The sequence below is a fragment of the Phoca vitulina genome, unplaced genomic scaffold (assembly GCF_004348235.1).
Source record: "Phoca vitulina isolate PV1807 unplaced genomic scaffold, GSC_HSeal_1.0 scaffold1, whole genome shotgun sequence".
Taxonomy (NCBI): domain Eukaryota; kingdom Metazoa; phylum Chordata; class Mammalia; order Carnivora; family Phocidae; genus Phoca; species Phoca vitulina.
Genome location: NW_022589704.1, coordinates 60,623,806 through 60,640,018, shown reverse-complemented (window position 1 = coordinate 60,640,018; position 16,213 = coordinate 60,623,806). Strand labels below are relative to the sequence as shown.

The 16,213-nt window shown below is 40.1% G+C and overlaps 1 protein-coding gene and 1 pseudogene across 2 annotated transcripts in view; one reads left to right on the top strand and one right to left on the bottom strand.

Annotated features, from left to right (window-relative positions):
- GAD1 (glutamate decarboxylase 1) overlaps positions 1-9,108 on the top strand; it is a 41,778-nt gene extending 32,670 nt beyond the window's left edge. For both annotated transcript variants that reach the window (XM_032408327.1, XM_032408328.1), the window contains 5 exons: positions 841-919; positions 2,028-2,177; positions 4,512-4,619; positions 6,749-6,838; positions 7,629-9,108. In XM_032408327.1, the coding sequence (XP_032264218.1) occupies positions 841-919; positions 2,028-2,177; positions 4,512-4,619; positions 6,749-6,838; positions 7,629-7,802 (601 nt within the window). In that variant the 3' untranslated portion in view covers positions 7,803-9,108. The remainder of the gene's footprint in view (positions 1-840; positions 920-2,027; positions 2,178-4,511; positions 4,620-6,748; positions 6,839-7,628) is intronic.
- On the bottom strand, positions 8,942-14,985 carry LOC116649086 (annotated as a pseudogene).
- Between the last annotated feature and the right edge of the window lie 1,228 nt (positions 14,986-16,213).

Below are 16,213 nucleotides of genomic sequence, written 5' to 3'. Positions count from 1 at the left end.
ACAATGCTGCTAAGGAGTCAAAATCTAGAGTTATCCAAGTGATCCCTGCTTTTAGGTGTCACTCTTCATGCTTCCTCATCGCCAGCCCATTTGATAAATAAGGACAGGAAGGCAGAGGGAAGCCAGGGTCCGCTGCCAAGAGGGAGGCAGGCTGGTGGAAGGGTTATGAGCGCTGGCTCTGCAGTCCGACTCCCTGGACTTGAATCTTGGCTCTGGCACTGCCCGGCTGTTTGACTTTGGGTGATGCATTTAACCCTTTCATGCCTCGGTTTCTCCATGTAAAAGAGAGGGGATGAGAATCCCTACATCATAGGGTTGTTGTGAGAATTAGATATTCCAGGAGTGGTTATTAGCGTTTTGTATGTGTCTACTCATTTATCCTTTATTAACTTCTGGGAGGGAGACACTATTCCCCCCTCCCATTTTACTGATGGGAACACTGAGGCACAGAGGAGTTAGGTTACTTGCCCAAACTCGCCAATGTCAAAGCCAGGATTCAGGTTTGGACAGTCCGGCTCCAAAGCCTGAGTTCCCAACCACCATACCATACTGATATAATGCCTGTAAAGCTCTCAGAACGATAGGACACATAATAAACGCTCTTCGTGAATGTTAGCTATTATTAATAGCGGTTATTTAGAAGAGGCAGTCTGCAACGTAGGACCCTGAGACTGCCTGCAAAATATTTGTTTACTGTTTGATTAGCCAATCTGGGGGAGTAGGCATCGAAAACGTATATACCGACTCCAGTTGCAACGGGTGGCGTTTTCCTCAAGAGGACAGTTGCCTCTCGCTGACTCCTGCACCTTCTCCTCAGAGTGTGTCATGTGCTTCTTTCAGGGCCAACTCAGTCACCTGGAACCCTCACAAGATGATGGGCGTGCTGTTGCAGTGCTCTGCGATTCTCGTCAAGGAAAAGGTCTGTACCTCCTCCACAGATGAGCCGGCAGCCTGAGTGTCCTTTACGAGGCGCAAGAGGAGAAAAGCGTGTTTTCGTTCTGTTTTGGATTTGGTTTCCTGTACTTGACAAACACGCAAGATTGACAGCCCCATTGAAACTACCATTGCAGTTCTCTCCTGCCCTTGTCTCTGAGCCTACGGCCAGCTCGTGCCTCCTCTTGGCTCTTGCCCTCTACTGCCCTTCCTACTGTTCGGCGCTCAGGGCCTTTTAAGTGACGGAAACTGTAAGGACGTTATTTCATTGCTCATTCCTTCCTGTTTGTACAAGCAAAAGTGAGCGCCATTGGGTGAGCCACCAACCCTCACCTCAGTGAACGCAAAAAGTGCTCCCTAAACATACTACAAATTCTTAGCATGCGTGTGTGGTCCCAAGAGCTGAAGTAAATTAGGCAGAACAACAACTGCAAATGTCAACTTAGGACAATAAGGAATGTTGACTAAAAAGCTTCTGTAAATAAGATAGTTCTTTAAGTGTCTAATAATAGGACCCTGCTTTCAAAAGCATTGCTGCTCCAATAAAATGTGTGTACACTGAGGCATTCCAAAAATCTGTCTCCAGCTTGTAGGAGCCAGAACCTGCCCAAGCCCTTTACTACTTTTCTAATAGAGTGTCTGTTAACATTACAGGAGATCCTGGAAAAGTCTAGAAGACTTGGGGAAGGGGGCACTTTGGGGGAGGGAAATTCTTCACAGCATGAGACTGTTCCACCCGCTGCAGGGAGTTTATATCCCCAACCCTTGTCCACTGAATGCCATAGAACTTCCCAGTCTTGGAAACAACCCGAAACACCCCAAATGCTCCCTAGAGGGGACGGTGGGTCCCTTCTTGTAAGCATTTGAGACTAAAAAATCATTTTCTAGTCAGAGTGACAGAGAGAAAGGGTCAGAAGTTTTTCCAAGGGTGGTTTTTGAGAAAGATATCAGAACAAATGCAAGGTCTTATGAAGACATTAGAAGACAGGTTGCATGTGATCCCAAGTCCCTCCTTCCCACCAGCCCTGTTCCAAAGCCATTCACATCTCTGACCGACGAATACAGATGCAAGCTTGTCTTGCTTTTCCTGATAGGGTATCCTCCAAGGATGCAACCAGATGTGTGCTGGATACCTTTTCCAGCCGGACAAGCAGTATGATGTCTCCTACGACACTGGGGACAAGGCGATCCAGTGTGGCCGCCACGTGGACATTTTCAAGTTCTGGCTGATGTGGAAAGCAAAGGTACAAAGGAGAGAATTCAGGACATAGAGCAGAAATGCAATTTGCAGAGGCTGGCTGGCAAAAGAGAGGCAAAGATATATCACAGATAATTTAATGTGTGTGTAATCAATATCTAGATAATTGAGTTAACTGTATTTTCTTTGTTTGCAAATGAGATCACTTTATCCCTTATGTCAGAATCTCCCTCCTTCCATTCAGTCTCCTCAATTTGAATTAACATGGAGTTCTCTTGTAACTTTCTCTTGTAACAACTAAAAATTTTGCCAAGATAAGGACTTTCTCCATAATCCTTAGGGATGCTGAAATTATTTAGTGCAGAGGTAGAGAAAGAGAGATAAAATTACTGCATTATTCTATGCAGAACCCTGAATTTCTTTATGAGGCTTCAAATCATGGGAGATATGTGACAGTTTTTAGTTCTATTAAATAATGGCTTTCCCATTATTTGTACTTTATATGCTATTCTGGAAAACTGCATACTTTATTCTGAGAAATCCTACTGCTAGACTAAGGCATGCTGCATCTACATTCATCAACCTTTCGGATTGCATTTCTGTGTCTAAAAAAAAAAAAAAAGCAAACTATTGGAATCTCCCCCTAAATATGGGTGAGGGAGAGGATTGCCATTTCGACTATTTGTTTCAAAAGTATGCAATCAACTAAGGCAATTTTGATTTCACAGCTTTATATTGCAACCATTGTTTTTATTTACCTACTGTAGAGTAATTTTAATAATTTCCACATTTAAGATTGTATCTACTAATACCAAAATAACAAAGTTTTCCAGCAAAACATCTAATCAAATGTTTTTTCTGTAGGAAGGATTTGATGGATTATTAGTTTTTTTCCTCATTAAGTCATTTTGTCTTAATATAGAAATAGTCTGATTTCTACCACAAAGTAATCATAGGTATTTTAAGCATATAAATAGCCATGAATTGCAACAAGAGAAAGAGCCCTATCATTTAGAAATATAATGACCATGTGGCCTACATCAGTAATTTATGTCTTCATTTTGCCTAACAATAACCTCTTGAACCATCTGCCAGGAGTTTGGCGCACAGTGAATTGGTTGCTGAGGTGGGACCCCAGTGCGGGCTTCTTTCTCAAGTGGAAAGTGGACTGGCCAAGGGACGCCTGCGTGGCTCAGTTGGTTGAGCATCTGCCTTCAGCTTAGGTCATGATCCCAAGGTCCTGGGATCGAGCCCTGCATTGGGCTCCCTGCTCAGCGGGGCGTCTGCTTCTCCCTCTGCCTGCCGCTCCCCCTGCTTGTATACGTGTGCTCTCTTCTCTCTCTCTCTCTCTCTCTCTCTGTCTATCTGACAAATAAATAAATAAAATCTTTCAAAAGGAAAAAAAAAAATAAGAAAGTGGACTGGCCAAGGTATCACACTCAGCAGTGACTACTTGGAGAGGCTCATGCTTTGCCTGTGTTGGATTCTGCCCAGGTCCATTAACAATCCACAAGCCAGCCTTGTGCATCTGCTCACCTTGCTAACACCGACCCACTCAACAACCCCCATGCCGCTGTTATTAATCAGCCATGCTGGCTTTTGAAACTTGAGCTCAGCCAGTTTGTCAATAGCTAGAGCTACTACTGCAATCTCAGGGCATGTACTAAAACCAATGGCTTCCCCACCTGCCTGCCTGCCTGGCACCGAAAAGAGATGATACTGTGTTATGTGCAAGGTAGCCTGCCAGGGAGTATGGGGACATGCTTGGCTAGGACTTACGGCTGGGAAGGTGGGTTCTAAAGTAGCATTTCACAAACTCTGTGGTGAAGAACCAGTTGTTGTTGTTGTTTAACCTATCATGGACCAATACAATAAATGATGGTGAATTGCTGGAAAAATGAAAAAACTATATAAAGTTTAAACATCAATTTTAAAAACTAGAGTCAGTAGACATAAAATTACTCTGTCAAAATGCTATTAAAATTTCTTACTGCTTAATCTCATTTCTGTTCTCATATTTGCATGCGCCAGTTACGTACGGTTTGTGGACAGCTACACTTTGAGTAGCACTATTCTAAAGCAAACTAACAATAGGCTTCAGGTCCGGGCTGTGAGTAACTAGAAGGAAGCTAAAAGTCCTATTGAGACTAACTGCCCAGAGCTAGAGTACCTTCCAAAGAGAGTAGATGTGCTTCCTTTTATTGTTTTCGGTGCTGTGAAGAAACTGTACTCATTTAATTAGGTAGCTCTTCTTAACCATCTCCAAGAATACTCTTATGTGTAACTCCAATAGACAAGGTCAGCATAGCTTTCTCAATTGCTCATTGCAGGAAAATGCAACCCATCACCAACCAACATGACTTTTCTTTTTCTAAACCAGGGCACAGTGGGATTTGAAAATCAGATCAACAAATGCTTGGAACTGGCTGAATACCTCTATGCCAAGATTAAAAACAGAGAAGAATTTGAGATGGTTTTTGATGGGGAGGTAAGTTGTCATCATGGACTAGATACACAGCATTTCCAGAAAATCTAATGAGGGATGTTCCTGAAGCCATATTTTCCCACATTGCCAGAAGCTGCTTCTGAATTTTTATTTTTATGTACTCTTCATTTATTTCCCTCTGTGTCTATGAACTTCTCTTTTGATAGCATTGGGATGACTTTTGCCCTTGCCTTTTCTAAAATGGTACAGCTCTTGACCAGCCCTTTGCAGAGAAGAACTCTTTACTTGGCATGTTTGAATCCTTTATCTTTCCTACATATGTCTTATTATTGTGTCGAACCTCCATGATAAAGTATTTCTCAGTTCCAAGAAGTTTATAGGGTGGGTATAACGTTGTCTCCCAAGACTGGTTCTAAAATGAAGTTCTACTTTACATAGATTCATTATGAGGAGAGCAAGATAAAATTGTTTCTGCTCTGAGGCACCCGGGTGGCTTTGTTGGTTAAGCATCCTACTCTTGATTTCAGCTCAGGTCATGATCTCAGGATTGTGAGTGTAAGCCGTGCATCGGGCTCACGCACTGGGCGTGGAGCCTGCTTAAGATTCTCTCTCTCCCTCTCCCTCTGCCCTTCCCCTCCCCCACACCCCCTCTCTCTTAAAAAAGTTTTTTTTGTTTCTGCCCTGAGTTCATATCCACATTGCCCACGATAAGGTACTTGTCATACTAGTATTGACTAAATGCTTGCTGGGTGCTAGATCCCATGCCATGAACTAGGTTATATAGTAGTAACCAAAACAGACACTGTGGCTGACTTAATGGAGTTCACAGCTGGATAAAGAAAGTTAGAATGGGAGCCAGTATAAACCAGTATAACACCACCTACATTCAACTTAGTCTATTTAACAGGCAATCTAAACTATTAGGAACGTGCTGGAGAGTCACCCAATGAGGAAGAAAAAGCCCTGAGCAGTTCAACTTAATGACACAGTGCTCATGCATTTCACCTATGGGACCGCACTTGGAGTATTCACACTATTTTGAATATTCTAGCAGTTTAGAGACAAATGTGATATCTCAAGCCAGGTAGAGGCAGGCAGAGTGATAAACAGCAGTGTGGAAGGAAATTGAAAAATTATGGTAAGAATACAGAAGAACTGGAAAAGGATAGGAGGTTTTAGAGCAGAGACACTAAAGAGTTCTAGGCACCTCAGTGAGACCTATCTTATGGTTTAGACATGGTATTAGTGTCCATTATAATAATCCTGAGTCATCAAGAGAAGATTCAGTATCAATATAATAAATTCATAACATATTCAGTATTCAGATAAACTGTGCTGAGCCTCTTCTATATATGAGGTACTACAAAATGGCAAGACGGATAATACTCTTTTTAAAAACTGTCCAAATGTAATAATTTTTTAACATTTCAATGTTTAAAGGTGGTAACTTTGAGATCATGAATGGGGTGCCTGGGTGGCTCAGTCAGTTAGGCAGCTAACTCTTGATTTCGGTTCAGGTCATGGTCTTGTGGTTGTGAGATCAGGTCATGGTCTCAGGGTTGTGAGAGTGAGTCCTGCATCTGGCTCTGCACTCAGCGCAGAGTCTGCTTGTCCTTCTTCCTCCCCCTCTGCCCCTATCCCCACTCGTCCACGCACACACACACACTCTAAGATAGATAAATAAATCAAATCAAAAAAAAAAAAAAAAAGGTGGTGGGGCGCCTGGGTGGCTCAGTCGGTTGAGCATCTGCCTTCGGCTCAGGTCATGATCCCAGGGTCCTGGGATCGAGCCCCACGTCGGGCTCCCTGCTTCACGGGAAGCCTGCTTCTCCCTCTCCCACTCCCTCTGCCTGTGTTCCCTCTCCCGCTGTCTCTCTCTGTCAAAAAATAAATAAAATCTTTTTTTTAAAAAAAAAAGGTGGTAACCTTTGGGCATCTAGAAAATTGGTTATAGGAAGCAGCTCTCTTGCTAGATATGACTAGATAAATGAGGCATTGTTCTTCCTAGTATAGAAGTAACATTGCCTTCAAGATGGACTTGAAGACCTTTATGAAAAAAAATTTTTTTTTGGTCTGAGAGCCTTCCACCAAGGGCACATAGGGGTTTGGGAATAACTTTCTTTCAAGTTCTCATAATTTTCTGGTTTGTTTGTTTGTGAAAATCTCTGCAGCCTGAGCATACAAATGTCTGTTTCTGGTATATTCCACAAAGCCTCAGGGGCATTCCGGATAGCCCTGAACGACGGGAAAAACTACACAGGGTATGGAATCTCTCCTTGTCTCATCTAACCCTATGCAATTTCTCTAACCGGTCGGAACATCCACACTTTAATGTGTCCTTCTAATGGAGGAAAAATAAAAAATAAAGACTTGGGGTGGTAGGCAGCCATCTTGTTATATTCTTTTTGAATCTGGGTTGTCCCTTTGCTGTGATTCAGATACAGGGGGACCCTCTAAAGGACACATCCCTGTTTTAGGTTGGTGTTGCTGTATGCAGGACAGTTGAATGATATACATATTCCTAGGAACGTCCATATTAAACTCTGTCTATTAAAATGTCTTTTACTAAGTTCAAGTCCACTCTAACACTGATTCGTTCTAGTTGTTGATTTCTATATCCAGTTTATTATTTGTAGTTGTTGGTATTAGCATTGAATTTATATAATATTTCATTCATCTAACAAATATTCATTGAGCACAGCTCTATGTGCCAGACAAGATCCTGGGTTCTGGATTATTCAGAAGCCTTAATTTGTGTTGCAGCCTATAAGAGTTTTTTGTTTTTGTTTTTTATTTTATCACTGTTCTATGACTGACTTTCAAAATTCAGTCGCACAGTAGTTTCTGAGGGAATTTATGATTGGCTAGTCTCAGTCATTGGACATTAACCCCCGAAGAAACTCAGGTATAAAGTATTTGCCTTCGTGCCAGTATGGATACAGATGGTAAAAAGCAAATGGCTCTTTTTTCCAACTAAGAAATGGGTTGCATTGTTCAGAAGAGAGTGGTGTTAATGTTGGTCTTGAGTTTTGTTTTGTTTTCCATCACAAGGTGGCCCCCAAAATCAAAGCGCTGATGATGGAGTCTGGCACGACCATGGTTGGCTACCAGCCTCAGGGGGACAAGGCCAACTTTTTCCGGATGGTCATCTCGAACCCAGCCGCTACGCAGTCTGATATTGACTTCCTCATTGAGGAGATAGAAAGACTGGGCCAGGATCTGTAATTGCCCTCCACAGACCATGAGTTTATGGGAATTCCTTTTCCTTCTGGCACTCTAGAACAACCTCTATAAATGGCTAAACCATAGGCTATTTCATTGAGGGGAAATATAATATCTCAAAGAATACTGTTTAAACCTTACTTAAGCTCGTTATAGTTAGTAGGAAATAATGTTCTTTTTAAAAAGTTGCCCATTAGGAACCCAGTATATATGTACAGTTATATATACGTCTCTCTCTCTATGTATATGTATGTATCATCGTGAGTGTGGCTTGGTGATAGATCACAGCATGTCTCTCACTCCAAGAGAACTAACTTTACCTTCAGCAGTTACTGAGGGGCCAAACATGCTGCAAACCAGCTTGCCCAACAATCCCAGGAAAGATGTTTTTCAAGATGTTGTGTCATAGGGACCAAGGGACATACTGTTGGCGAGAGTTGACCTCGTTGTCAGTGTTTCTCCTACCTGAGGTGATGACAGATGAAACAAAGTACCACTGGGTGACAAGAGTCACACCCTCTCCATTAGTATCCTGTTAGGGGAAAATCATAGCAGAGTCATTGTTACAGGTGTGCTGTTGTTGTATTTTGGGGGACTAATTTGTGTAGATTGTGTATATTTCTGTTGTCTGACCTTTGGGGGATAGGGGAAGAACACATGTAATGATTTCAATGACTGTTTAAATTATAGGTAAACGACAACTGTTTAAATTGTAGGTAAATGAAATAATTGCTTATTTATATTCAGAGATTTACCATGCTAAAGAGGCGTCTTGTATTTTCTTCCCATTTGCAATGTATCTTATTTATATATTAATGCAGTAAGTTCGGGAAACTGTTTATGGTATTTTCGTGCATTTGTGAGCCAAAGAAAAAAGATTAAAATTAGTGAGACTTGTATTTATATTAGAGTGCCCTTAAAATAATGATCAAAGCATAAGTTTACTGTCTGTAAGAGAATTCTGATACTGTACATAGAATCATCTGTATGGAAATCCCATGACTTAAATAGCATCTGCTCTTCTATTACCCTCTCTGTCTGGCTATATGTCTGGTGTTCTCAATGCTTTTCTAGTAACTGTTGGATAATAACTAGATCTCCTGTAATTTTGTAGTAGTTCATGACCAATCTCTGTGACTCGCTTAGCTCAAACCTAAGGCAACGTTCCCGAAGACCTTCTGAAGAGCTCCCATAAATTGACCAGGCTCACAACTGTTTTTGAGGAAAGGAAATTCACACTGTGCGTTTTAGAGTATGCAAGAAGAATATAAATAAATAAAAATATTCTCCATGGAGAATTTGAACAAAATTTTCTTCTAGTTTGTGTTTCATACACAGAGCTTTCCAGTGATGGTTACAGATCAGAGCCCAGCCCAGCCCCTTTCCACCAGCTGCCTTTAGGTGATGCTCACTACCCTTCTTAAGTTGGGACTCAACGCACTGTCATAGGTGCCCAAACCCGATCTGTAAAATCATTCTGATTGCAATTAAATAAAATTTGCAATTCAAGCCCAGAGAAAGAAAAGCCATCCCTGTTTCTCATTTTCCTACTTGCATCTTGGAGTTCCACGGCACGCAGGCACGGCACTGTTCTAGGCACCGGGATTACAGTGCTGTGCGTGGCAGACAAATTTTCCTTCTAATGGGGATCTTACAGCATTTGGCGTCTGTGGTATCTGACTACCTCTACGATCACGGAATCATGCCTTGCTGCTGCTCATGCTTGTACAGTGGGCCTGATTCACTTTTTCAGGAAATATGTCTTGGTGCTGGATCATCAGGAAATAGGTCCCGCTTTCTACATTCTGTTAAGCTATAATAATACTATTTCACTCATTTGGAATACAAGGAGCTCTCTATTCAGCATGTGGAGGGATTGGATAAGAGTCCTTTGTAATTAGCATACTGACCGCATGATTAACTGTTGAAGTAAGACCAGGTTCCACAGGGAGATGATCATAAAGTCACTTTATTCTTTCTGCCACTGTTCCTTCCAATCCCCTCCGTGGTATGATTCTTTCCCCATGCCCCTGTTTGAATTCAGGTCAATCCCATAGCTTTTCTGGCCTCTCAGTTACAAGAACAGTTTTATTTTAGCAATCAAATGTCCAGCTCAATGTAACAAGGGAAGACTTCAAGTTTTTATACAACAGAGAGTTTCTCCCCTCCCTTGGTCCGGCACTGTTTTAGGCTGCCATCCTATAGTGGTAGGGGCAGACAGGCTGGTGGTGGGACAAGGTCAGCTTCTTTTTTTTTTTTACTCTTTTAGCTCATCTCTGCTCCCTAGCTACTGCATTTCCCCTAGGGGCAGAGGGGTTAAAGTAAAAAAAGCACAATTTTAGGTAGCTGATAAATTCTCATCTAGCATCAGGGCCTCTGGTCCATGAGATTTTTTTTCTCATGGTACCATTTGGGCGTAGGGGTTGGTGGGGATTTTTCTTTTATCAAGGTAAAATCTAAGATACAATAAAATTCATTCTTTATAGTATACTGTGTATAGTATTCTGTGAGTTCTAATGAACCCATTCAGTCCTGTAACCACCACCACAATCAAGATCTAGAACAGTGCATCACACCAATAAATGTCCCCCTGTCCCCTTATATGTAGCACCTCTCCCAATCTCTAATTCCTGGCAACTTCTGGTTTGTTTTCTGTCCCTAGAGTTTTGCCTTTCCCATCATGTAAATGAAATCATATAACATGCAGCCTTTTGAGTCTGGTTTGTTTCACTTAACACAATGCATTTGAAATTCATCCTTGCTGTTGTCTGCATCAGTTGTTAGTTCCTTTTATTACTGCCTAGTGTTCCATTTGTATGGATGTACCAGTGTGTTTATCCATTTCCTCACAGAGGGAAATGTGGCTTGTTTGCACTTTGAAGCAATTAAAATTAAGTCGCTATAAATGTTGGTATGCAGACTTGTGTGAACATAGGTTTTCATTTAACCTGGGTAAATACCTAGGTATAGAATTGCTAGATCATACGGTATAGAGTGTGTTTAACTTTACAAGAAACTGCTATACTGTTTTCCAAGATGGCTGTACCATTTTGCAGTCTCACCAGCAATGTACAAATTTTCCAATTTCTCTGTATTCTCACTGATAGTTGGTATTACCAATTTTTAAAAAACTTAGCCTTTCTTTTTTTTAGTTATAGTTTTATTGAGATATAATTTACATGACCATATAATTCACCCATTTAAAGTGTACAACTCCCTGGTTTGTAGTATATTCACAGAGATGTATATCCATTTCCACAATCAATTTTAGAACATTTTTATCATCCTAAAAAGAAACCTTATACCTATTAGCAGTCTCTCTTCATTCTCACACAAACACTCCCTCTAGCCCCTGGAAACCACTCATTTACTTTCTGTCTACAGATCTGCCTTTTCTAGACACTTCATATAAATGAAATCACACAATCTGTGGTCTTTTGTGACTGGCTTCTTTCACTGAGCATGTTTTCAAGGTTCATCCATGCTATAGCATTTATCAATACCTCATTCCCTTTATTGCTGAATAATATTCCACTTGGAGATATACTACATTTTATTTATCCATTCATCAGTTAATGGACATTGGGGTTGTTTCCATTTTTGGGTTATTGTAAATAATACTACTATGAACCTTTGTATACAAGTGTGTACAAGTTTTTATATGGACATACGTTTTCATTCTAATAGTCATATCTTGCTGTGTGTTTTTTTTAAAGATTTATTTATTTGACAGAGAGAGACAGCAAGAGAGGGAACACAAATGGGGGTAGTGGGAGAGGGAGAAGCAGGCTTCCCACGGGGCAGGGAGCCTGATGCGGGGCTCGATCCCAGGACCCTGGGATCATGACCTGAGCTGAAGGCAGACGCCCAACAACTGAGCCACCCAGGTGCCCCATCTTGCTGTGGTTTTGCTTTTTCATGAAGCACTTTTGACGCATCCCATTGAGGTCCTCCCGCCTCATTGCACATGAGGCAGTCAGCGTCTCCCCTCCTGTGGCTACTTAGGACTCAGACCCTCAGCTCTGCGCCCCTTGGCCAGCTACCCTGTCCAAACCTTTTGTTGGGAGCCCTTCTCCTCAGGCAGTACTCTTGGGTGGAGTGCCTTTTATTTAAAATCATTACGTGGAATATATAAGGAGGTTTTAAAAAAAAAAAAACAGGCATGTAAAGGATAAAGAATGACAACATGATACTGGAGTACCCACTACTGAGCCAAAGAAATAGAATATTATCTATCTTAGAGCTGTCTAACCCATCATGAACCCTTCCTAACTAGATACTTCCCCTTTCCCAAGAAATAACCAACTATTCTGAATTTTGTGTTAATCACTCTCTTGTTTTTCTATATAGTTTTACCACATATATATGAATCATTATTGTTTAGTTTTACCTGGCTTCACACTTTATAGAAATACAATAATACAGAATATATGTACTTCTCTGATTTGTCTTTCTATTCAAAATCTTATGATTTTGTGGGACCAGAGCTAACCTATAGAGGGTCTTTGTGCAGTTAAAAAAAAAATTAAAAAGACACCGTTCCCTTCAGGGGCAGGCATCCGTGTGCCAGTGTGTACAGCTTGGCACATGGAGCGTAGAATAGACTGCAGTGCTTACTGAACCCATTGCCGCAGCCTGCAATCACAGCCTTATGTGGTGGCCTCATGTTTTTGAGATTTACCTTTGATGATGGTTCCAGCCAGAATTCATTCATTTTTTACAGCTCTTCCATAGCATGAACATACTTCAGTTGGTTTATCCATTTATAGGGGGTGGATATATTAATTTTTTTCCAGTTTCCTGCCTTTAAGGCCAGTGTTGCTATGAGCATTCTTGTACTTGCTGGCTGGTGCACGTGTAAAAAACATATTTTTCTAAGGTTTATATCTAGAAGTGAAATCGCTGGGTCATGTTGCTGAACTTCACTGAGTAAAGCAGAGCGGTCATACCAAGTTGCACATTAACCAGCAGCACATTGTTCCATGACCTCACCATCACTTGGCTTAATAATTTTGCCCGTCTAGTGAGTATGAAATAACATCTCATTGTGGTTTTAATTTGTCTTACCCTGATTGAAAATGAGGCATCTTTTCATATTTTTATGAATCATTTGTGTTCTCTCTTCTATGAAATGCCTAAATCATGCCCTTTGTCCAACTTTCAATTGAGTTGTTTGTCTTTTTCTTATGATATTTAGAAGTTCTTTATACATTCCAAGTACTAATTCTTTTTGATTATACGTTTGGCAAATCTTCTCCTAATTTGGAGGTTAAATTTTCATCTGATTAATGGTCTTTTTTGAAAACATAAGTTGTTAAATTTAATGTAGTGGAATTCATCAGTTATTTATCTTTACATTTTCTGCTTTTTTGTGTGTCTTAAGAAATTCTTCCCTACCCTAAAGTCATAAAGATATTTTCATATATATATTGGCTTCTAAGTTTTATGGTTTTATTCCTTTCACATTTAAGTCTCTATTTGTCTTGAATTGATTTTTTTGGTATTTGGTTCTTCTTCAAGAGTGAGAGCTATTATTAGCCCTTACTCTTCCATATAAATTTCCATATAATTTTAGAATCAATTCATCAACTTTCACAAAAAAATCCTATTGGAATTTTATTGAATCTGTGGATCAGTTTGAAGAGCATCAGCATATTTTCAATATTGAATATAGTAATCATAATCATAGTACATATCTCCACTTAACTAGGTCATCTTCAATGTCTTTCAATAAGGTTTTACAATAGATATGCACAATTTTTGATAGATCTATTCCTAGGTGTCCTATATTGTTGTTATTTTAAATGGCATTTTTTTGTTGAAGTATAATTAACAATTAATTATAACAATATAATATACAATATTATATTAGCTTATATTAGCTTCAGGTGTACTATATATGATTCAATAATTCTATATGTTACTCAGTCCTCACCATAATAAGTGTATTCTTAATCCTCTTGCTCTATTTCACCCCAAAATGGCATCTTCTAAAAATTACATTTTCCAGGGGCACCTGGGTAGCTCAGTTGGGCATCCAACTCTTGATTTCAGCTCACGTAATGATCTCAGGGTTGTGAGACTGAGCCCCACGTCGGGCTCCACGCCCAGCACAGAGTCTGCTTTAGATTCTCTCTCTACCTCATCTGCTCTCTCTCCTGCTCACGCGTGCTCTCTTTCTCTCTAAAATAAATAAATAAATCTTTTTTAAATATTATATTTTCTAACTGTTGCTGAGGTATGCAAATGTAATTGTCTTTAGGGTAATGATTCTGTATCCAGAAAGCTTGCTAAAACTCAAAAAATTTTGGTTCTTTAGTGTTTTCCAAATAGAGAAATACACCATCTACAGATAATGACAGCTTTATTTATTCATTTTTGATTCTGATACCTTCCCCCACCGCTTTTCCTTGATATGCTGCACTGGTCAAGATATGCAGTACGATGCAGAAAAGAAGTGTTGGTAGCAGGCACCCTGGCGTAATCCTGATATTAGAGGGAATGCTTTCACCCGTAACCATTCAGTTTTATGTTTCCTTTAGGTTTTTTCATAGATCCCCTTTACTGGGATAAAGAAATTTCTTTTTATTCCTAGTTTGCTAAGTTTCTGCAATAAATAAATGTTTAATTAATATAGTATTACTCATAAACAATTTGTGTTCCATGTCTTTTCTTTTTTTTTAACTAAATGAGTTGACAATTTTATTTTCATATTTCACAAATTGCTTCTTTTTTTTTTTTGGTCCCACTACCAAAGTGGGCACCATCATGGTACGGGTGGGAGGTCTCATCATTGGCATGTGACCTCCCATAGGCAGCCTCATTCCAGGAGCAGGTCCCACTGGCATCATCCCAGAAGGAGGAGGGCCCATCATTGGCATCATGGGAGGGCCCCCACATGGGGTGCTGGCATCCTACCAGGGAGAGGAGGACCCGGGAGACTGGGGGGAGGTGGGATCATTGCCCCTGCAGGAGGAGGAGCAGAGAATGGAGTAGGAGGTATCTTTCCTTGTTCAAATGCTGCGGTTGTTTTGTTGATCAGGCTCTGAGCCTGCTCTTCCATCCATTTCTGATAGTAGTCTTTCACATTCTCTTTCTGTTTCCTACCACTGCAGTGTGTCTTCCTCACAGATGGAGAGTCATGGGTGAGGAATGTGTCACAGCAGTCACATTAAAACTTAGACATGTTGCTCCGCAGGCCATTGGCCACTCTGTCCTGCACCGCCTGGAAATGACCTCCCTGTCTTTTTGAGTCCGTTTTTGCAAGTTACATTCTCTAGGAATTTTTACATATTTTTAAGTTTTCAGATTTATTGGCATAAAGGTGTCCATAATAACCTCTTCTTTTTTTTTATTATGTTATGTTAATCACCATACATTACATCATTAGTTTTTGATGTAGTGTCCCATGATTCATTGTTTGCGTGTAACACCCAGTGCTCCATGCAGTACATGCCCTCTTTAATATCCATCACCAGGCTAACCCATCCCCCCACCCCCCTCCCCTCTAGAACCCTCAGTTTGTTTCTCAGAGTCCATAGTCTCTCATGGTTCATCTCCCCCTCTGATTCCCCCCCCTTCATTTTTCCCTTCCTGCTATCTTCTTTTTTCAATCTGTTGCAACCATAGTTACAGTCTTCACTTTTTTCCTTATAATGGTAATTGTGTTTGCTTTCTTTTTTTTAAGATTTTATTTATAAGTAATTTCTACATCCAACATGAGGCTTGAACTCACAACCCCGAGATCAAGAGTCAACCCCAACTGAGCCAGCCAGGCACCCCTGCTTTCCTTTTTTATTGATTAATCTCAGCAGAGGCTTGTCAGTTTCATTAAACTGTTCAGAGAACGTCTTGGTAAATGCTCTCTACTGTATGATTGCTTTTACCTCATTAATTTCTGCTTCTGTGTTTATGATTTCCTTTCTACCTTTTTTTAAAAGTCTTATCTGCTGTAAATTTTCTAACTTCTCAAGTTTTATGCTTAGGTCATTAATTCTGAGCATTTCTTCTTTTCTAATGGAAGTATCTAAGGATAGATATTTCCCTCAAGCATCTATCCCTTTAGCTATATACCACGAGTTTTGACACACAATTATTTTGTTGTCACTAAATTCTAAATGTGATGGATTTGTCAATTTTCCTTGTAGTTTAATTTTTGCTCTGTTATTGGGTATAAACAAATTTATAATTGTCATATTTTTCTGATGATTCATAACTTTTATCATTATATGCTGACCCACTTTTTTGCCTTCTTTTCTATTTTGTCTGATATTAATACAGCTATACCACATTTCTTTAGTCTTTGCCTAATATAAGCTTTTTCCTCTTTGGACTATATTTATGTATCCTTATGTTTTAGGTGTGTCTCATATAGCTAAATTTTATTATCTTTTCCATCTTTGTCATTTAACTGA